Source organism: Mobula hypostoma, chromosome 1, assembly GCF_963921235.1.
Source record: "Mobula hypostoma chromosome 1, sMobHyp1.1, whole genome shotgun sequence".
Lineage (NCBI taxonomy): Eukaryota > Metazoa > Chordata > Chondrichthyes > Myliobatiformes > Myliobatidae > Mobula > Mobula hypostoma.
In genome coordinates, this window is record NC_086097.1 from 53,173,777 (window position 1) to 53,197,719 (window position 23,943).

The 23,943-nt window shown below is 40.7% G+C and overlaps 1 protein-coding gene across 7 annotated transcripts in view; it reads right to left on the reverse strand.

Annotated features, from left to right (window-relative positions):
• Positions 1-7,693: 7,693 nt before the first annotated feature.
• fermt2 (FERM domain containing kindlin 2) overlaps positions 7,694-23,943 on the reverse strand; it is a 156,678-nt gene continuing 140,428 nt past the window's right edge. For 3 of the 7 annotated variants that reach the window (XM_063048992.1, XM_063049010.1, XM_063049001.1), the window contains exons 14-17: positions 18,547-18,567; positions 17,878-18,002; positions 14,626-14,767; positions 7,694-9,244 (exon numbers count right to left, since the gene is read on the reverse strand). In XM_063048992.1, coding sequence (XP_062905062.1) covers positions 9,071-9,244; positions 14,626-14,767; positions 17,878-18,002; positions 18,547-18,567 — 462 coding nt within the window. In that variant the 3' untranslated portion in view covers positions 7,694-9,070. The remainder of the gene's footprint in view (positions 9,245-14,625; positions 14,768-17,877; positions 18,003-18,546; positions 18,568-23,943) is intronic. The other 4 variants (XM_063049025.1, XM_063048984.1, XM_063049035.1 and 1 more) reach the window with 3 other exon arrangements.

Genomic DNA, 23,943 nt, shown 5'->3' on the forward strand with positions numbered 1-23,943 from the left:
GACGAATCGACAAGGGAGTCGCGCAGGGAACGATCCCTGCGGAAAGCAGTGAGAGTGGGGGAGGGAAAGATGTGCTTAGTGGTGGGATCCCGTTGGAGGGGCGGAAGTTAAGGAGAATAATATGTTGGACCCGGAGGCTGGTGGGGTGGTAGGCGAGGACCAGGGGAACCCTATTCCTAGTGGCGTGGCGGGAGGATGGAGTGAGAGCAGATGTACGTGAAATGGGGGAGATGCGTTTGAGAGCAGAGTTGATAGTGGAGGAAGGGAAGCCCCTTTCTTTAAAAAAGGAAGACATCTCCCACGTCCTGGAATGAAAAGCCTCATCCTGAGAGCAGATGTGGCGGAGACGGAGGAATTGCGAGAAGGGGATGGCATTTTTGCAAGAGACAGGGTGAGAAGAGGAATAGTCCAGATAGCTGTGAGAGTCAGTAGGCTTATAGTAGACATCAGTGGATAAGCTGCCTCCAGAGACAGAGACAGAAAGATCTAGAAAGGGGAGGGAGGTGTCAGAAATGGACCAGGTAAACTTGAGGGCAGGGTGAAAGTTGGAGGCAAAGTTAATAAAGTCAACAAGCTCAGCATGCGTGCAGGAAGCAGCGCCAATGCAGTCATCAATATAGCGAAGGAAAAGTGGGGGACAGATACCAGAATAGGCACGGAACATAGATTGTTCCACAAAGCCAACAAAAAGGCAGGAATAGCTAGGACCCATACGGATGCCCATAGCTACACCTTTAGTTTGGAGGAAGTGGGAGGAGCCAAAGGAGAAATTATTAAGAGTAAGGACTAATTCCGCTTTAAAGAGATGATCTAAACTTCTTCGGTGTAGGCATTACCGGAAGAGGCTTCGCAGTAGTGAATTTTAAAAACTGAAGAGAAAGAGTGTAAGATTATTTCAATTACAATGCCAGGATTTTCTCACTTCCAGATTTCACTTATTAGAGACAGACATACAGAAAATTGGCAGGCCTAGAGAGATAAAGATAAAGATGACAGTGATGTGCAGTGAGGGTGAGCAACTTCCTGAAACAGGGGAAGTGGGAGATATTTGGCCTCTGAGCAGGATGGGAGGGAGGTCTGAACAGATCAGTTAATAAAAAAAGGCACTGAAGCTTTTTATGTGGTCTGCATTACTCATTTACCCGGGGCCTCAACCTGCCACTGGAGTGTCTGCCTGAGGACTTTGGAAAGATTATGAGAAGGTTTGATGGCATAGCTATAGGGAATAGGTTTCTCTTGCTATACAGACTGGAATTAGGGCCACGAATCCACAATAATCATTAATGGATCAAAAAAAGGAAGTAAAGGAGCTTTTCTTTTTAAATCTAGAGTGATGAGATGCTGGCGCTCAATGCCACAAGGAGAAGATGATCAGTCCTGTGTGATGCATCAAAGGGAGGCTAGATGAGGAGAAACTGAGTTGAAGACGATGTCCTGGGGGTAATGAATAGTATGGTTGAGCTCTCTGTATGCTTTGAAACATAAACATCTGTTGGTCAATGTGTTGCATCTATGCTCCAAGTTCAACATAATGCTGTTTACTTTGACTGATGGATAAGCTGATGCACATCTCTAAATATACACTGATTAGAAACTCATTCAAACAAAGTTCATTTATACAGTGATATTTGCATTAAATAAGGTAAAGCCAGTTTAAATACAAATATAATTTTTAAAATTAAAAATACCATAGCAGCTCACAAAGCTGTACATTGTTGGGATAGTTCTCACATGTTTTATACGGTCTTCCTGCCTTACTCTTCAATGGACTGTACATATCATTACGATCAGAATGAATCCATATTGTATGTGTATCCCGAGTTGGATTCCTGGTGAGCGCTATGGCAATCAGAACATTACCAACACTACTGCTTTAGTCAGTTTTCAGTGTGAGCAATTTTTTTCCCTCTTATTTTCCATAGAAGATGAAGAAAAATAATGTTGCGCTTCAGAACTGAAACTAAAGCTGCTGTTTTAAGTAAAACAAAACACAACGAATTGTTAATTAACCCAAGAGCTTCTGCAGAAGATGCAAGTCCAGAGTAACACACACAAAATGCTGGAGGACACAGCAGGTCAGGCTGAATCTATGAAGAGAAATAACCAGTCGACGTTTTGGGCTGAGACCCATATACCCATCTACAGAAAGTTCATAAAGTATTTAGAATATTAACAGTAACAACATAGTAAACACTAGAATCAATTTTGCAATTAAACTCCAGGTGTTCTTGGGATGCAATAATCATGAGATTAAATTCACCTTGTGAAATGGTACCTTGTGGTGAGCTTGATGCACCTCTGTTTGACTGCTTGGAAATGTAGCACAAACCCATTGACTCCAGCAATTGATTTTTAATGCTAACAAGGAATTCAAAGTTAGTGGTTATTTTCTATTGTAATGTCCAAGTGCACTGAAGCTCAAAAGTAATTGTGATGTTCTGATACACTGATAACCTGTGTCCTGCGCCTGATTAGAACTTCATGTGATGCAGTTATTCAAGCTTAATTCATATTTTTTTCTTTTTGGAAGTCTCACACCAGAATTACAATATAAACCATAAAAATAACAGCTCGGAAATTGTGTACAACAGTTCTTGCTGAATTAGCATGGAAATTCAGCATTGTTATGGTTCCCAAGGTGAACAATAGTCAAATATTTTATTGATAATTTACCAAATGCACAATTCTAACTTGATATTGTTACAAACATTCAAAGCACATTTATTACCAAAGAATGTATAAATTATATACCTTGAAATTTGCCTGCTTACAGGTGGTCACAAAGCAAGAAACCTGAATAACCCATTAAAAAAAACGCTAAAAACCACTGTGCAGAGAAAGAGAAAAAATAGAACATACATATCATGCAAACAACAGAAGCAAGCCAACAGCATCCCGAACCAAACTAAGTCTCAGGTCCTTTCCTGGAACAGTTGGGGTAGGCCCAAGCCTCAGTCCCCAGTTCATCACATCAGCAGGGCGAAAACGTAGAGCAGCTGGATCAGTTCATAGCCTTGGTGCCATGGAAAAAGGAATGAACATTTGCAGGACAGCGAGCAAAATCAGCCCAACTCTCAACTCCATTCCCAACACGGGCTCCCAGACAATCTGTGCTGGCATTTAAATTGTCTAAGCACCGGATAGTGCCTCATTCTAGGACCCGGACTTCAGTGCCACGATACGCTTAGGGCTGCCCCAATTTTCATTGTACATTTTCATATCCATTGTGATAATTTTAAGAGCAGTTTTGCACTGCATGGGTCAGCTGCTCAAATAAATTTTAAGTTACAGAGAGAACAATTTTGATCTCATCAGTCTGAGATCAATTTAAACAGAAGAACCCAGATGCCACAGATGACATTTGAAACAGTTACACCACCCAATCTTTCTGAAATTATCTAGAAAAAATGACTCAACCCCAATCGAAGAAATTTTGAACAGACTTCCTGCATACTACATAACATTTTTGATTTGTATGTTTCTATAATGTTGCTATAGATACATGAACAACCTATCACATGAATACCAAATTTGGGACCTATTTTGTAATGTGGAATTTCATCCTATGGGTAGTGGAGGAAGGTTGCCAAACCTCAATTGTAATTTATACCAGCTGTTGAAGAGTGAAATGATTTAACTCTGCCTAAGCAGCATGTATTCTGTGTTCTGGAGTAACAGAATGAACTAAATACAAAGTCAAAAGTTACGATCAAAATCATTTTCAAATTAATTTACAAAATGCAGTAAAATCTTTTCTGAAATAATCAACGTAACATTATGCAGAATAATATATTAATGGCCATAAATGAAATTATTACCATGTACATTATCAGTGCACAAGCCTCCAATTAGTTCTGGAAGGCTTTTGATTTTAAATCACCAACTTTATTTATTTTTAAAACATCAACAAACAGTTGCAGCAGTGTGTACTATCTACAATGCACTGCAGCAACACAAAGTTCCTAAGGCAACACCTTCCAGACCCATGACCCACTACCATCTAGATAGTGGACCAGGACAGCAGATACCTGGGAACACCACCACTTGGGAATCCCCCTCCAAGTCACTCACCATCCTGACTTGGAAACATATCGCCGTTCCTTCATTGTCGCTGGGTCAAAATCATGGAATTCCCTCCCTAACAGCACTGTGGGTGTACCTACACCTCAGGGACTGCAACGGTTCAAGAAGGCAGCTCATCACCATCTTCTCAAGGGCAACTAGGGATGGGCAATAAATACTAGCTTAGCTGGCGATGCCCGTATCCTGTAAATGAATAAAAAAAACCTTCCAGTGTTAGATCACCAACTCCACTAAATACTTTGAAATTTTCAAAACCTACCATCTCAGTTTATAAAATTCTAGCAATTCTAACTTTACTTTCGGTATTTTCACCTCACAATTTTAACTCCTTGATGTCAGAATCAACACTGCACCCTCCACAAAGGGAAACCACCCTTTTTATGGTGTGTGTAGATCTGATCACTCTATGCAAAGAGAGATCAAACCTGGGGTTTTCATGCAGCTGTAACAACAATTCCAGTCTACTCACGTTCCCTTCCCTCAGAAGTACAGTATAAACCTGTATTCCATTACTCATTTGATTTTTACACCAATGACAATTTAATGGTCTATGGAATAAAAACAGAAAATTCTGGCAGTACTCAACAGGTCAGGCATCATCTGTGGGAAGGGCAGAGTTAACATTTCAAGTGAAGGACTGTTTCAGGCCCACATATATGGATCCAAAATTCTATGCATTGGTCATGCTTCCATCTTCTCACCATTTAGGAAGTACAAAGCTGTCCTTTCTGCCTGGTTTCTCTAGGGGACAAAGGTTTCGGAAAGTCATCCTGTAGGTAACAGGGTGAAAGCTGAAAGATGGGTTACTTAATCTTGTGTCACAGTGTTGTTGAATCTGCATTCTATTTTCAGAACCGGAGTTCTATTTTTCTCCCAATGTGCCCCCCCCATGGCACACTGACTTCCCAAATGGTTCTGCACACACAATCGAGGTGGTCAATCATTTACTTCAGACAACCTAGCCTCACAAACCTGTTCGTTTAGTCCGACTATCTCTCATGCTATTGATACCCTTGTAATATTGATGGTGTGGAAATTGGTGATGGTAATGCAGAAGTGCCAGGTCCCCTCTTTCCAAAGCTGGTCATTAACCAGCACAAGTCCAAGTGGTCAGGGTGCATACAGTTATGAATTTCTTTGTCATACAATAAATTGTGAAAGGAACTGAGTATTTCATTGTTCCCCTTCTGACATGAAGGACGTTAATCATATGTGGTTGATCAATGTCTAGTGGCTCAGTGAGTAGGTGCACTGGGTTCTTTCTTGTAAAAATGGCGTATACTTTATATCCTTCTTGTGAATGCTGCTAACCCGATGCCTGTGATGCTGCTGAAAGTAAGTTTTTCATTCCACCTGTGCATACATGCACTTGAGTATATGACAATAAAGATTTTGCATATTATTGTACAGATTACCATTTGTCTGGCGGATGCCAATGTTGAGAATAGATGAACTGAAGTCTTCTTGATTCTTCAGTGCCATAGCCTGGCACCAGTATAGTTTATGCATTTCTTGATGCTATTTGCTTTAGATCAAATTGGCTTGTGTTACCGGGAAGCGCAGAGATGAACTATCCACTCAGGGCAAAATGCACACTTCAGTCTTAACGTTTGCACACAGGTATTGAGCTCCGTCATTGTGAGGGGTGGGATGGTCAAAGAGCTGCCCATTGTTATTGATCAGTTGTTCTGTACATGATTCTTCACAGCCTAAGTACCTAGTTTTAGTAGTTTGTAATCTCTTAAGTCTGAAGTGATAAAAACTCAAATATGCAATTACACCAAAATGTGTAGCATTTTGTTAGTGGTGTCAATATGATTGATCCTTGGGGAGCATGAGAATGCAGAGCAACACACTGTAAATGTTACATTGATTTCCTGTTGTTGAGTTCTGCCCAAGTTACTTTAACTTGTGAAAATTATAAAACAGATATAAACTGGTTGGTGCTGGTGGCCATTGAGGCTTGCAAATGGGTCTGGTACAACATGTGGTTAGGAACCACTCCAGAAAGGACCAGTCTACAAACAGTCTAACAGTAAAATTTTGACTTGAATTTTGCTCAAATAATCCTCAACTGAATAATCAATATTTGATCAATAAAGAGATTTTACTCTTTTTCCAAGCTGGAATTACTGGAATTAGGATCCTGATGCACAAAGGAGAAATGTGGTTTTCTCCTTGCCTTACACATGTTCAATACAAACACCAAGGAACAGTTTTGAACAGTACCTTTGTTAAATGGTTTCCCATTCTCAATTTTATAGAATTTTGTATTATAGTCTCCTTGATCCTAATTCTTTGCAATTTAGCATAGTTTCATACTCCCTGGGCTTCATAATACACCAACAGAAGGTAACTGGCAGATTACCATTTTGTTATTAGTCCAAACACTGACAATGAATGCATTTATCTGTCTGGGAATTCTGTAGAATCAGAGTTCCTCCAGCATTTTGTGTGTGGTGCTTTGGATTTCCAGCATCTTCAGATTTTCTCATGTTTGAAATGGCGTTCTGAACTCAAGTTCATCCACTGACACGAAGCCACAGACCCTCAGTTCAACATAGAGCCAAGTCAACTTCACGGAGCAGCGAGCTGAACCAGCCCGTCCCTCGCCTCAGGCTCTGACACCCTGTCCTGTCCTTTCTCATCTGGCCCGGTGCTAAAATCATCGTCCAAACATTGCGTTCTGTTGCTTGGATACTCTCTGGGGCTTGGATTCCGCCACCTCAATTCAGGCTATCTCCAACCTTTGCAGTTCAGTCCGGTGCTTAAATTGTTGTCCAAACATCAGATTCTGCTACTTTGATACGCTCTGGGGCCTGGACTTTGCCACTTCAATTTGGCTTGTATCCCACTTTTCCAATTCAGCCCGGTATTTAAATCAATTGGGTCTTTCCTGCTGCTTTGCCTTGGTTCTATTGCATTGTATCGCCTCCAAGTCCAAACCCCAAAGGGAAGTTACAGGCTACTGTTGGTGGTGATCGTTTAACAGAAAAAGTGTGACTAACAAGGTATTTAGTTGTTTTCTCTGTTTCACTGGCCCCAGCTATTAGATGCTGAGGTTCACCAGCACCATCTTAAACCAGAAACCAAATAACAAGTTTTTATTATAGACAGTAGTCAGAAAACTCACAGCTAGACCAGTTCTCACGAAGTCTATGAAAATGACAGCCTAATGCAATCACTTCCAGGATCATTCAGATCAGCCCATATATCAGGACTCCCTTACCAATGACTGCCTTCTCCATTAAGTCCTACAGCAAAGAGTGCCACTATCGTTTTAGTCAATTGCTTCAAATAGATTTTAATATGTACTGCAAATTTTCAACCAACATCTCATCCCCAAGTGAGACTTCTGCTAAAATGCAAATGTCTGGAGTTTCTGTGTGAAGTGAGCCTGAACTATCTGGGACCCAGCACTTTTCTGGCTATTCCCAATACAGTAGTGTCATGACCAGGAACAAGTGCAAACCCAGGCTACATCCCAGCAAAGTACATCAAAGTATTAATAAATCAATCTGATTCTTTGAAAAGATTATTTGCAAAACAGTGTTAATTAAACATCGAAACGCTGCAAAAAAAGACCTCGTAACAATATGTGTGCTTAAATCTCAACTTTTACTAGATTCAACAAAAAAAAAGCTTGTTACATATTGGAGATAATACCATTTTTTATATTCTCATTTGGATTACAAATACTTATTCTAGTTACATTCAGGATTTTTGGAACTAATTATTTGAACTATCTCTTGCTATCACGATTCTTGATTCTTCCTATTTCCATCCAAAAGACTTCAATGTATCAAGTAGTTAATACTATTCCGTTAGTTGCCATTAGTGAGAACATTTCTTTCAGCAATATTTGGTAACCTACCCAAGGCTGAGGTCCAACTTGGTTTTATTTTCACAGCGGGATTGCTCTGTAATACTTTAGGAGCTGCTGTCTAACAGCAACAACCTCAAGTCAAGTTTCATTTTAAATAAATAGTGAAAGGGACATGTTAAATAAAAGATTTAACTTTTATTTAAAATAAATGCATTTGTACATAAGTTTCAAAAAAACAAACGTTAGGCTTCACCGTTTAGGACGTCCATGGCACAACGTCAGCTACAATTAAACATGATAAAATTAAGCAAGGTTCAAAAATTAATTCTTCCATTGAAATAATTTTTTTTTACTATTAGCTATGCCGGTAAAAGCACAACCAAACATAATACATTGTAAGCACATTAACTGATGTGATGCTATAGTTCAAAAACTGTACAATTATATAAAACTTGTTTTTACATTAGTTACATGAAAAACCATACTTCATATAGCATTACTTCATAATGTATTGGAAATATTTCATACTTGAAGTGAAAAAGGTAACTAATGCTGGTGATTAAAACAGCTTCACATAATACTATAAGGTGTAAAAAAAAAATGGCAAAGTACAGAATGTAAATTCAACTAATAACCAGATGTTTTGGTATGCAAGCTAAAACAATGAGCTGTGTTCATTGATTCCCAAAAAACTACCCTCCTTTTCTACGTCACTATAGTAGTCCTGATTTATGTAGGGGATTATGATTTGTTTTATAAAGGTCTTAAAGGCACAAACACATGCAAAGTTTGATAAATATTCCATTTTTCCTCTCCTAGGCATACACTTCATTTGATAACTTACTTAATAAACTGTACGGCTGATTCCAAGGCTGTCATGAAACAGATTGCTGATGAGGGATCTTTCAAGGCCACTTGCCAGATGAGGAGAACTTGCCAGGCCCAAAACATGGTAGCTTTGTTTGGTAGCTAGATACTAAGAAGTGCTCCTGTTAGTGCACATACAGTGTTAACTGATCTGATAACTAAAACAACAAACAAAAAACATGGTAAAGGATTACAGTACGAGGCGCTTACTGGAATAAGCAGCTTATATCGAGTAACAGCACTCATTAAAAAAGACCTTCAATGGCCTGAACAAATCTTATAAGGCATTTGCTGTCACATCCAGCCGCTGGTAAGCTTAAAGAACATATCTTCATCCAAGCTTTCATTCTGATCCTTAGCCCGCGTCGATAGGAAGATGTAACCACCAATGAACTCATGAACTACCTTGCAGTCGATATCTCCACAGATAAAAGAAAGCCGAACTTCATCGGCAAACTCAACAGTCACCTAAACATGGATTGGGAGAGTGCAAAACATTTTTAGCATTACAGGTATATTCTCACCAAGATTTCATGTAGCTTTGCCAAAATAAAAATATTTACTTTACAGTTCCTTTTGTTGTTGGCTTTTGATCAAATTGAATAGGAAACATGCAGCAACAACTTTTATAGACCATTAACGCTAATGGCTTTTTCAATTTTCTTCCGAATGTAACAAGTAAGCAAATCTAATTAAAATCGTTTGTTGCAGAACATTCATTGTGTACACTGCATTTTGGAACATTATCTAAAAGGTCATGGGAAATGACAGAAGGCAGACAGATTTCATACACAGAAAGAAACAATCATTATTTTGTTCTCACACAAATTGTCTTCCATCTTCTACACCCTCTCCCCTGAAAGGAAGCTATACTAGTTATGAATTTTGTAAATGAATGTTTTAAAGGTAGAGACAAGATCCATGCATCTAATAACACAGCAGCATAATCTCACTTTTCCGCTATTGGACCACTGAATTATTTTGGAAACACTACAGCACAGTACAAGATCTTTGGCTCACGATGATGTGCTGACCTTTTAACAGAATCCAAGATCAATCTAACCCCTCCCTCCCACAGAGCCTTCCAGTTTTCTTTCACTCATGTGCCTATCTAAGAGTTTATTAAATGTTTCCAATGTACCTGGCTGTACCCCCACCCCGCAGTGCACTCCATGCAAAAAGGAATTCCACATCTAACACCTCTCCTATTCTTTCCTCCAATCACTTAAAATGATGAGACCATAAGGTCCGTCTGTTCCTCAACACTCGTCAGTGCCCAGCCATTTGACCATAAGACATAGGAAAAGAATTAGGCCATTTGGCCCATTGTATCTGCTTTGCCATTCCATCATGGCTGATCTATTATCCTCTCAACCCCATCCTCCTACCTTCTCCCTGTAACCTTTGATACCCTTACTAATCAAAAACCTATTAGCCTCTGCTTTATATATATGTTCATTGACTTGGCCTCACCAGCCTTCTGTGGCAATGAATTCTGGATTCACCAGTCTCTGGCTAAAGAAAATCTCAATCTTCTCAGCTCTGTTCTAAAGGAATGTCCCTCTATTCTGAGGCTGTGTCCTCTGGTCCTAGACTTCCCCACTTTTGGGTACATCCTCTCTTCATGCACTCTATCTAGACCATTCAATATCTGATAGGTTTCAACAGTATTCCAAGTGCGATTTAACCAATGCCTCAGTATTAATTACATCCTTGCTTTAATATTCTAGTCCGCATGAAATGAATGCAAACATTGTATTTACCTTCCTTACCACTGACTCAACCTGCAAGTTAACCTTCAGGGGATTCTGCAGGAGGGCCCCCAAGTCCCTTTGCACCTCTAATTTTCTTTATTTTCTGCCCATCTAGAAAATAGTCTACACTTTCATTCTTTTGACCACAGTGCATAAACATACACTTGCCAACACTGTATTCCATCTGTCATTTTGCCCATTCTCCTAATCTGTCTATCCTTCTGTAAACTCCCTGCTTCCACAACACCAGTACTCCCTCTACCCAAGAAGCACCATGTGCCCCCATGACCCTTTGTATTAGCCATTTCCACTCAATCTATGCCTCTTATCATCTTTTACCCCTCTATCAGGTCTCCTCAAATCCTCCTTTGATCCAAAAAAAGAAAAGCCCTAGTTTGCTTAACCTTTTCTCATAAGGCATATTGTCTAGTCCAGGCAGCATCCTAGTAAATCTCCTCTGCTCCTTCTCCAAGGCTTCCACATTCTTCCTATAATGAGGCAACCAGAACTGAATACAATACTCTGTGTGGCCCACACAGCATTTTATAGAGCTACAACATTTCCTCACAGCTCTTGAACTCAATCCCCCCTGAACAATGAAAGCCAACAGACCATACGCCTTCTTAACCACCCTATCAACTTGCACGGCAATTTTGAGGGACTTATGGACGTGGACCCAAGGTTTCTCTGTTCCTCCACACTGCTAAGAATCCTGCCATTAACCCTGTACTCTGTCCTCATGTTCAACCTTCCAAAGTGTGTCACTTCACGCTTTTCTGGACTGACCTCCATCTGCTGTTTATCAGCCCAATCTGCATCCCGTCAATGTGCCATTGTAAGCTATAATAACCTTCTACACTACCCAAAACAGGACTAAACTTTGTGTCATCTGTATACCAACTAACATACTCTTCCAGTCCCTCATCCAAGTCATTTATAAAAACACACAGAGCTGGTGCCTCAGAACAGATCCCTAACAAACACTTTCAGTCATGGACCTCCAGGCAGGATATGCCTCATCTACTATGATCCTCTGACTTTTGTGGGCAGCTGAACTCGTGCAGCCAAGTTCCCAAAATTCCATGCCTCCTAACTTTCTGATGAGCTAACCATAGGAAAACTTGTTGAATGCCTTACTATAGTCCAAATAGAGCACATCAAACTGTTCTGCCTTTATCAATATACCAGCTTCTACATGCCTTATTAACATATGCCTCTCAAATATCCTACTTATCCCTGCAAGCGGCCTAAGTGAGACACCTGTCCTTGTCACATCCTCCCTCACCTCCATTCCGGGTCCCAAACAGTCCTTCCAGGTGAGGCAACACTTCACCTGTGAACACGAGAAAATCCGCAGACGCGGGAAATTCAAGCAACACACACAAAATGCTGGTGAATGCAGCAGGCCAGGCAGCATCTATAGGAAGAAGTACAGTCGACATTTCGGGTCAAGACCCTTCGTCAGGACTAACGGAAAAAAGAGATAGTAAGAGATTTGAAAGTGGGACGGGGGGGAGACCCAAAATGATGGGAGAAGACAGGAGGGGAAGAGATGAAACCAAGAGCTGGGAAGCTGATTGGCAAATGGGATGGAAGGTCTTGGAAGAAAGAAAGGGGGAGGAGAGCACCAGAGGAAGATGGAGAACAGGCAAAGAGTTATTGTGAAAGGGAAAGAGAGGGAAAAAAATTAGGGATGGGGTAAGAAGGGGAGGAGGGGCATTAACAGAAGTTAGAGAAATCATTGTTCATGCCATCAGGTTGGAGGCTACCCAGACGGAATATAAGGTGTTATTCCTCCAACCTGAGTGTAGCTTCATCTCGACAGTAAAGGAGACCCGAAATGATATACGGATTGACATATCGGAATGGGAATGGGACGTGGAATTAAAATGTGTGGCCACTGGGAGATCCTGCTTTCTCTGGCGGACAGAGCGTAGGTGTTCAGCGAAATGGTCTCCCAATCTGCGTCGGGTCTCGCCAATATATAGAAGGCCACACCGGGAGCACCGGACGCAGGGGGACGAATGGACAAGGGAGTCACGTAGGAAGCGATCCCTGCGGAAAGCAGAAAGTGGAGGGAGGGAAAGATGTGCTTGGCAGTGGGATCCCGTTGGAGATGGCGGACGTTACGGAGAATTATAGTTGGACACAGAGGCTGGTGGGGTGGTAGGTGAGGACAAGAGGAACCCTATCCCTAGTGGGGTGGCGGGAGGATGGGGTGAGAGCAGATGTGTGTGAAATGGGAGAGATGTGTTTGAGGGCAGAGTTGATGATGGAGGAAGGGAAGCCCCTTTCTTTTAAAAACGAAAGACATCTCCTTCGTCCTGGAATGAAAAGCCTCATTCAGAGAGCGATACGGTGGAGACGGCGGAATTGAGAGAAGGGGATGGCATTTTTACAAGTAACAGGATGGGAAGAGGCATAGTCCAAGTAGCTGTGAGAGTCTCTGGGCTTATAGTAGACATCAGTAGATAAGCTGTCTCCAGAGATACAGACAGAGATCAATGAAGGGGAGGGAGGTGTCGGAAATGGACCAGGTAAATTTGAGGGCAGGGTGGAAGCTGGAGGCAAAGTTGATGAACTCAATCCTTGCCTGTTCTCCATCTTCCTCTGGTGCTCCCCTCCGCCTTTCTTTCTTTCAAGGCCTTCCGTCCCATGATACTCCCCCTTCTCCAGCCTTGTATCCCTTTTGCCAATCAACTTCCCAGCTCTTGGTTTCATCCCTCCCCCTCCTGTCTTCTCCTATCATTTCAGGTCTCCCCCTCCCCCTTTCAAAACTCTTACTATCTCTTTTTTCTATTAGTCCTGACGAAGGGTCTCCACTCAAAATGTCGACTGTATTTCTTCCTATAGATGCTGCCTGGCCTGCTGCGTTCCACCAGCATTTTGTGTGTGTTGCTTCACCTGTGAATCTGCTGGGGTCACCTTTGTGCCTGATGCTTCCTATGCAGCATTAGTGAGATCTATTATAAATTGGGGGAATACTTCAAGCACCTCAGCTCCATCCGCCTAAAGTGGAACCTCCCAATGGCCTAACATTTTAACTCGAATTCTCATTCTGACATGTTGGTCCATGGTCTCCTCTTGTGCCGCGATGAGGCCACCTTCAGGATGGAGGAACAACACCTTAAATTCCATCTGGTAGCCTCCAACCTGATTCTTCCTCTGGTGAAAGCATTTCCCTCCCCCTCCCCACTTCTTCTATTCCCCACTATGGCCTCTTACTTCTTCTCATCTGCTTATCACCTCCCCCTGGGTCCCCTTCTCCTTTCCTTTTTCCTATGGTCCACTCTCCTCTCCTATCGGTTTCCTTTCTCTCCAGTCTTTTACCTTTCCAACCCAGTTGGTTTCACCTATCACCTTCTTGCTATCCTCCTTCCCTCATTTATTCTGGCATCTTCCCCTTCCTGTCCTGTCCTGTCCTGATGAAGGGTCTCGGCCTGAAATGTCGACTGCTTACTCATTTCCATGGATATTGGCTGGCCTGCTGAGTTGTTCCAGTATTTTGTGTGTGTCACTCAAGATTTTCAACATCTGCAGATTTTCTCATGTTTATGATTCTATTCTTATCCGCTCACAAATCCAGTTACTCAGACATGGCCTTCTCTTTACAAGTCCTTGGTTAATCAGGAAACTCTCTAAACGTTGCTTAGTGCCGTCACTCAATTCCTTCTAATAACTTGGCCACTTGTTCTTTGTTTTAAATGGTGCATTATTAGCTTGTGGAGAGAGTATATATAGAAAAAAAGATGATCAGCATGTTCACTATTCCCTCCTTAGATTTTCTCAATAGCTTGAGTAAGTTTGTTGATTTTCCTGGTTTGACAAATGTTAAATCCTCCATCACTGCACTAACCTTGCCCTTAATTACAGCATTTGCATTGTTCCTCTCTTGTGAAGGAAAAAAAATCAATATAAAAATATGTTATACACTAAAATGTTTCAACTTGAATTTTGTTATCTGCACGTACTATACTAGTTCTGATTTACTCATATGATATCTCACATTACAGACCATGAACAAAAGTTAACATTCAAATATAAACAAACATAGCATTCAAAATAATGATTCAGGACATTTCTAATTAATCATACCATTTTGATTTCCCAATTTACATTCCACTGTTTCATGTTGCTGAACCTCCATGTCTTGATTGCATCTCCTGTGCTTGAATCCATCCTGATCAACCTATTATAGGCTATGCCAATCAGATCATCTTTCTTGCTTCCTTGAAACCTAAATTGCAACATATTGCATAACATTTTAAAGTAAAGGGCAGCTTGATGGCAGCGAACATTATAAAAAGTATCTGAACAATAGGAAAACAATACTCTTGGAAACCACCAACAAGCAGCCACTTAACAGATATTAGGTTTATTATCAAAAATTAATGACCCAAAAAATAATATATTTATCTGCATTAAATAAAGCAGCAAAACACTGGGACTAGCACGAAGAACTGAACTGCAGAGGATTGAATTACATTGGTACTCTCGAGCACCAAAGCCTCAAACAATTATTAACTACCTGACACATTCAAGAAAACAGCAAATTTACAGTTTAAGTTACCGTAAGTATTTATAGAATAAATACATTAGAATTCATTATTCCAAACTAAAAGTTAACACAAATAGCCTTATAAGACCATAAGACAAAGGAGCAGAAGTAGGCCATTCAGCCTATCTAGTCTGCTCCGCCATTTTATCATGAGCTGATCCATTCTCCCATTTAGTCCCACTCCCCCGCCTTCTCACCATAACCTTTGATGCCCTGGCTACTCAGATACCTATCAATCTCTGCCTTAAATACACCCAATGACTTGGCCTCCACTGCTGCCCGTGGCAACAAATTCCATAGATTCACCACCCTCTGACTAAAAAAATTTCTTTGCATTTCTGTTCTGAATGGGCGCCCTTCAATCCTTAAGTCATGCCCTCTCGTACTAGACTCCCCCATCATGGGAAACAACCTTGCCACATCCACTCTGTCCATGCCTTTTAACATTCGAAATGTTTCTATGAACTTATAAACTGGAAGACTGTATTACTTTAAATTTTTTGACAGAAACGAAAATTTCTCTTCAGAAAGCTGATCAACAGCTGGGACAAACAGCTATCATGATCATGATTTTGTAGTATTTTCTGTTAAATTTCTAGACAATTCTAAGTATAGACTTTTTTGACATTTAGTGTTATTTCAAAGACGTGTTCAGTAGTTGGCTATGAATGATGATGCTCTTGTCATCATGTCTATATAGGAATGCGCGTCAATAATAACTTCCAGGATGGAATGCTACAATATCTCAAAAGAAAATTCCCCATGAATGATTACTGCAAAATAATGAGTTACTGTAATTGCTGCATTAAAACTGCACTGTGATTTTCCAGGGAGTTTCCAGAGGATGCATCCCTCAAAAATGTATTTTTTCCTTCTGACCCCTTGCTGACCTTCCTACTGAAACTGCACAAATCATCCCCTGCTTAAGTACTTTCAAAAAAGAAGACACGATATTCGGATCAAAGTCAAAGTAAATTTATTATCAAAGTATGTACACACTACCATTTACAACCCTGAGATTCACTTTCTGGCAGGCATTGCAAGGTTGTGTGTCTCATCAAACAAAGAAGGAAAATTACATGCATTCATATTTAAAGCAAAGATCAATGTCAGTTTATTGATGGCCAAAGCTGATGAAGCAGAATTATACATGCGTCAACAAATATGTACATACTTCCAAGTATTGGAAATGCAGTTCAAACTAGTCACTAGGAGAAAGATCACTCATCTTAAGGTTAGATTTCTATTCTTCCTTTTCCTCGACAGGTTAAAAAGTAGTCGACTTGCTAGTTATTAGTTAATTACTGCAATGTAGACTTGCTAGTTATTAGTTAATTACTGTAATGCAGACCCGGTGTCTAGCCAATACAGATTAAAAATCTACTGGCAAACATCAGCTTTTGCTCTTTCCACAAATTTTGCCAATCCTACTGAACATTTTCAGTATTTTCGCCTTTTATTTAAGACTTACAGTATTTGCATTTGCTTGCTTTTATCTAAGCATAAGAACATCTTTGTTACACACCACCTGTTTATCACCACTCTATGAGATGCGGTATTGTAGAAAATAGCACTGTTTATTTGCTACAACTTCCGCCAATTAGTCAAAGGGTCAAGGGACGCACTCAAGATGGGAGACAACAATCAAATGACTTAGGATGGAACTAGTGAAAACTTAAGTTTCATTGAGTGTCAAGTGATTGTTGTGACGTGTCTAGTATGGTAGTGTAGTTGGTAAGTGCTTGCTACTCCTACTTTCAGTTTCCATCACTGGCTAGAAGTTTCAGGAAAAGGAGAGCTGAATGTGCAAGTCTTTCCCTGCCAGCACATGGCCTCTCCAACAGCAAGCCTCATGTAGTCCCTCCTCAGTGGTGTCACACGGAAACTGATACCTTTCAGAACTAAAGAAGACAGGCAGGGGGTCAGGGCCATGCACACGGAGCACGCTGGCGTGGGGATACGCCCTGCTGCTTTTGAACCAGATCCCCAGATATGGTTAAATAACTGCCCTTGTGGGCAGCCCCGGGAGATACAAAGGCTGTGGGAGTAAACCCAGACAAAAAATCCGGAGGGGAGCCCCAAGGCAGCTGGATGTCACTGAACATCCTTCCGGCAGCTCCTGCAGCCAAGCCGGTGCCAAATGTATTGCTTCACTTTCCTTGGACTGCACCGGTGAGGCAGAGCGGGGAATCTTGATGACTGGGCATCCCAAGATCTCCAAACCTTCTGCCGAAGCTTGTGCCCTAGAGGGGTCACTCCAGTGCGACTGTTCAACTATATTTCCATTGTCCTTCGAGACAGACCGATGCCATCAGTAGCCACGAGTCAGGATGCTGTAAACGGGAGAACTGCTACTGTGTGGTGTCAATAAGCAACAAGAAAAAAAAAGTAAGGAAATATAGAAAATGTTCAATGCTAATTGTATGTCCTAATTTCCTTTGACAGACTGAAAGCTGAAATTATACTGAAAGCTCGACTTTAATATATTTTTTGAGTAAACAAATAAATATCAACTTGGTCATGCTTCTGTGGCACATCTTAGAGAAAGGCCATGATTATTTTTGGGTTGTCTAGTCAATTTTTGATCTTAAAACACATGGAAACAAGCACAGACCCTTGTTCCATCTTTGAAAACCAGTTAGATGGTAAGTTTATGCAGCTGCTGTGGAATAAATAAAATCACAAGTTGGTACAGACTGTACCTTTCTAAAGGTTAAAAGGATGGGCAACAAGCATACAACATCTCTATCTATATAGTTGTTAATAATTTGTGGAAGTTATCTTGTTACCTTGCAATGAAATGAGTGATGCCAAACTCAGGTAATGATTGCCAGGCCTGAATAAACCTCATCTTTGCCTCAATGAGACTCATCTGAGCTACATTTTGATGGGCCTCAAGGATCCTGGCAGAGATCTGAAAAGGAATAAAATATATATATATATATATATATATTAAAAAAACATTTTTCATAGTTATACTAAGGAAGAGTTATCAGAAGAGCACTGAACAGTAACAAAAACTAAATAAGAGAATGGCAAAAACCTGAGTAAAGGTTAAAAACGGAGACATATTCAGGACTGCAAAGTTAGTTTTCTTTTGTTAAAAAACATTTAGCTCAGGAAAACCTTCCACTGTTATGTGATCAAATAGGTCAACAAACAGGCAGTTGTACATTCCTGTAAACAGTCTTCCATTTATGCTGATGGCCTTTAACCTATCGAGTTATTTCTTAGGCCTTCAATGTTAAAAATGGGAATAAATTTTGGTCTGAATTCTCCAGTGTCAAATTTAATCTGCATTATTCTCATTACTGATTGTTCTTTGTTTCCAAGTTTGGATCGAGTGGAGGTTTTCACTTCAGCATTAACACTTAACAATTCTGACACACAAGGCAGCCCACACATACAAATACACACAAAACATTCTTCCCATCACAGAGACCAAACTGACCACTTACCAAGTCCCTTACATAGCCTGGCTGAAGAGGGCAGCATGAAGAGGGCAAAGGAAGTTGAAAGAAAATGCAGTAAGAATAAGGTTAAAAGCATCACACAAACAGTTTGTCACACCCATCCATCTGCCTCCCACCACTCAAAAAGATCCCCTAAAGCAACTAAATGAATTACTCATACAAGTGAAGTCATTAACAATGCATGTGATACATTGGACACGTTATCTGATCATCAAAATCTCATTATTATTAACTGGCATGGGGCTGACATCTGTTTTTGAGGAACTCACAACTTGCTAGAACTTTGCTAAAGGGTTTCTATAGCATTTGTGTTTCCCAGATGGTAAGAAAGTGAGGAAAATAATGCTGTCTAAAATGTGTCCGACCCTATGGAAACAGTATCTGATGCCATTCTGTGCTGAGATTATTACAATTATGTTTGGTCCTCCTCAATACAAGTTATGTTCTACAAACGAGTTTGTACATTATAGAAACCAACGTTGCAATTGTAAATTCCTGTTAATGAATATCACACGTCAAAATGAGCCCGATGAGTTAGCTCAAAAAATAGAGGGAGCCAAAACTGTAAAAGATATGACAGACATTCAATAATAATAATGTTACAATTTATGTCACAAGTGATAACATGGGGTATTTAAGGAGAGGTATAAAATGTGAATGAAGGTCAGAAATGAACTAAATCAGAAAGCAGGTCAACAGTTATCTGGGGTGGGGGTGTGCACATTATATCTTTTGGAAGAGAAGGCTGAGACTTTACTCGATATATCTAGCTTTTCCTTCAATAAGAAAATTGGATTTGCACTAGAATAGCCAATAATGTTCCCTTTTCAAGAGGAAGAGATCAAGAAAATCAGCAACAAATACTAGTTATGGGAAATATTTACAAAAGGTAATAATCATTAGAAATGTGTACAACAGTTTGAAAACATTGGCACAGCTTTGTTAAACAGTTGAGGCCAGTTCATTGGCTATATTTAAGAGGGAGTTAGATATGGCCCTTGTGGCTACGGGGGTCAGTGGGTATGGAGGGAAGGCTGGGGCGGGGTTCTGAGTTGGATGATCAGCCATGATCATAATAAATGGCGGTGCAGGCTCGAAGGGCCGAATGGCCTACTCCTGCACCTATTTTCTATGTTTCTATGTTAAGAGTACTATGGGTTCTGGATACCTTAATCAACAAGATTTAAATTAGAAAGCACTTAACATAGGGTTTTCACGATTAAAATCAAAAATAGAAAATTTAACATCCAGCAGATTTTTAAGATATTGGGGCTATTTCCACAGGTTTTCCTCTAAAGCAAGATAAAAAGATTTAACAAGTGGAGTGCTTAATTTAGGAAGTGTTTTTCCATTATGAACTTGGACAGACCATTTGGTGTGCCAGTTCTGAAGGTCGCATGTTCAACAGTCAGTTAAAGTGAGAATAAAAGCTCCATTGTGCTGAAGTCACAAAGCTTTGGAAAGATTTCCTCCAGTGAGAGGAAGAGCCAGAGCCAGTATTTCAGAGAAAAATTGGATATGTACTTGAAGCAGAAGATGACAGCAAGATCATCACTTGCCTCAACACATATTTTGCTGAAACCCTCCTCCATGTCTTGTTACCAGATGACAATCAGCTCATTCAGATATTAGCCTCCTGAAGAGTCTCACACTGTGCACTTCCTGCAATAGTGAAGCTATCCCAAAACCCAGCTGTCAATCTGACACTGCACTGATCTCTGGTGACTCATTGCTTGCATGCTCACTGACTCACATAGACCTCCGATCCAATAATGCCTTAATTTTAAAATATTTAACATGATGAACAAATCCTTCAATGACCCCACCCTTCTTTCAACTTTATATCCCATTCTGTTCTCCTTCTCTTTAGATCTCTGCCTTACTCCCTGTCCACAAAATTCACTGGGCTACAACTGACAAGCATGCTTTCAGCTGGAAGTTCACCCGTAAAACTTTTCCTGATAGCTGTTTTTAACTTGGATGCTGCTTCTTTGACCTGCTTCTGATTAGCTTTTATAATTTCCCTCTATGTGATTTGGTACTTGATTTTGTTTGATAATCCTCCCATATATCTCAATCGAATATTTCTGCACTGGCAAAGCTATTTTATAAATGCAAGTTCCTGAGTGGGACAAGCACTCTATTAAATAGTGGGCACGGACACCTCGGGGCAATGCCCCCTCTAATTACCAATTTAGTACACGGAAAGTCATTTTAAAATTCAGAAAATGCAATATTTTCTGTTCAACGTGTAGGCAACCTTATTTCCAATCTTTTAATACAAAAGTTAAAAAATACCTTGCACATAATATTTAACAATACTTTTATTATTTCACAATTAGGCCAAAAAACTCCAAGACCAAGTACAGGAACTGAAGGTCATTTTTCACAACAGGAGGAACTCTGCAGGGACAAGGAGAATGTTGTAAACTGGAGCAAATGTGAAAATATGAAGCATACAGCCATGGTATCTTCAAACATGGAAACGCCCTCTGGTCCAACCTGTCCATGCCAATTGTGTCACCCAGTGATTTATTCCCATCTGCCCGCGTCTGGCACGTAATCCTCTAAACCACTTCCATCAGTGTGCGTATCTAGATGGCCTTTAGATATGGTTAATGTGTCCACTGCTAACTTAATTTCTGGCAGTACATATGCACCACAATTTGTGAGAAGAAGCTGCCCCATTAGTCCCCTTTAAATCTCTCGCCTCTGATCTTAAACCTATGCCTCTTGTTTTTTGTACCTCCTCTCTGGGAGGAAAGGCTATGTGCTTCCACCCTGTCTACATCCGTCACGATCTACAATTCCTCTGTCAGGTCACCCCCTCAATCTCCCACCATCCAGGGAATTAAGTCCTAGTCTACACAACTTCATCTTGTACCTCAGGCCCTCAAGTTAAGGCAACATCCTGATAAATCATATCTGCACTTTCACTACTTTAATAACATCTTTCCTTTAACAGGGTGATCAAATCTGTACATAATACTCCAAGTGAGGCTTCACCAATGTCTGGTATAGCTGCATCATAACTTGTTAACTTTTAAACTCAGCGCCTTGACTGATGAATCCAATATGCCTAATGCCTTCTTCACCATTTGATATCTACTTCAGATGCCACTTTCAGCAAACTATGCAAGTGCACTCAAGGTCCCTCTGTTCCATTACATTCCCCAGTGTACCGTTCACTGTACAAGTCCCTACCTGGGTTAGACCTCCCAAGATACCCTACAAATGGATTGAAAGCCATTCGCCAATCATCAGCCCATTTACCAAGCTGATTATAATCAGTAATTTTACATAACCTTCTACACTGTCTGCAATACTACCTAATTGACTATCGTCTACAAACTCATTAATTTTGCCTGGACATTCACATCTAAATCATGAATCTAAATTCACGAACAAGGGTCTCAGCACTGACCTTCGAGGTGCACCACCAGACACAGGCCTCTAGAGTGAGGAACAACCCTCAAACAACACCCAGCTACCCCCCTCCCCCACCCTGCTTTCTACCACAGAGCTAATTACTAATCCAAATAATGATCTCCCCCTAGATTCCATGCAATCTGACCTTCAAGACTAGACTCTCATGAGGGAACTTGTCAATGGTGTTCCTAAAAGTCCATATAGACAACATCCATTGTCCTACTATTATATACTCTCTTGGTTATGAATTCCAAGAGATTTGTCAGACACAAGTTCCCATGCAAAACTGTGCTGACTATCCTGAATAAGACCCTGTCTCTCCAAATATCCCATCCAGCCCTAGTTCCATCACATCCTCTTTCTTAACATCGACATGTTCTAGCATATCAGCATGTTCTACGCTAATTTCACATTCGTCAATTTCCCACTCACTGATGAATACTGAGGCAATGTATTCATCAAGGGCCTCCCCCATCTCCTCCAACTCCAGGCACACGCTTCCTCTTTTATATCTGATTGGTCCTACTCTCACTGTTCTCATCCTCCTGTTCTTCATGTACTGTATGTGTTTTTTGCCTTGGGGCTTTTCTTATTCTTACTTGCAAGGCCTTCTCACCCCCCCTCCCCCACCCCACTAGCTCCGCTAAGTCAATTCTTCAGCTCCTTCCTGGTTACCATATAACACTCCAGAATTCAGTCTGATCCTTGCTTCTTCAACCTTAAGCATGCTTCATTCTTCATCTTGACCACCTATAATATCCCCATCCCTGGAGCCAATCCAAGTCCTTAGTTCATCTGCCTCTTGCGTCGAAATAAATAGGTTTAAATCAATGGTTTTTGCTCTCCCTTTATGTGCCTCTGCCGATAGTGACAACTAAACTTGCTCTCATTTGCTACCATTTAACCCCCTGATTCCTAATCATCTACTCAGCTTAAATAGCAAGTAAAACAGACCTTACCGTAAAACAGTCAGTAAAATTGCATAAAATTCCACGGAAGCCTTAAGAAGCAATGCTATGATTTGACTCTAGCACAAGGACAGCATTTAATTGGCTCCGTTTCTTGTCAGCAATAAGTGTTCCAGTAATTCTCTAAATGGGCCTTCTAACCTTTCTTAACAAATCAGTTCACACTGTCATAAAGAATATCACTAAACAACAACTTGTCCCAAGAGATAGAGAGTTGAGGAAGAAATCATCAGGAAAGACTGGTTATTAGAAATTGCTTTGCATGCTAGCCAAATGGCTGTTATTTAAAGGCCCATTGCTAATACCTTCAGGGTCTCCATGTTTATATTGACTATCTGCTTGGAGACTTCTGGACCTGTTTAGAGGCATAACATACTGTACATCTTCACAAGACTAATTCATAATTCCAGAGTGCTTTCAAGGCCCCTAAAGGGCCACAAAATCCTGACCTGGAACAAGCCTAACCACACAGTTGAAGCCTTTTTCAGAGGGGGGTTCAACCTCACCCACCCTGCTGCCAGGGTGTCCAAAATGTCCAGTCCTAGCCTTGCAGCGATCACCAGAGTGACTGACTGAATCGCGACCTGGGCTAGCTGTCTGTCTGCACAATGCAACCAGGTTCCATTACCAGTCACACGCTTCTAGCTTTTAGCTCCACCTATCCCCATTAAACTACTCTACCCACTCCTAAACTTTACTCATTCTCTTTTGAATTACCCACCCAGCTGCTGCAATACATAATCTTCCCAACTTATTGAGTGAGCTTGCAGAGGAAAAGACTCTGCCAACACAAATCTATGTAAAGTCTGCCCTATGGTAGACAATGCAATGCCAGCTATGTCACCACCACACCACCACTGCATTTGTGTAGCTCTGTAAACATAGGAACATAATTAGACTAGTTTCTTGAAATTGTTCTGCCAACCAATGAGATCTTTCCCCCTCAAATTTCATGCAGTTTAATGTGCACACATATCAAAAATCG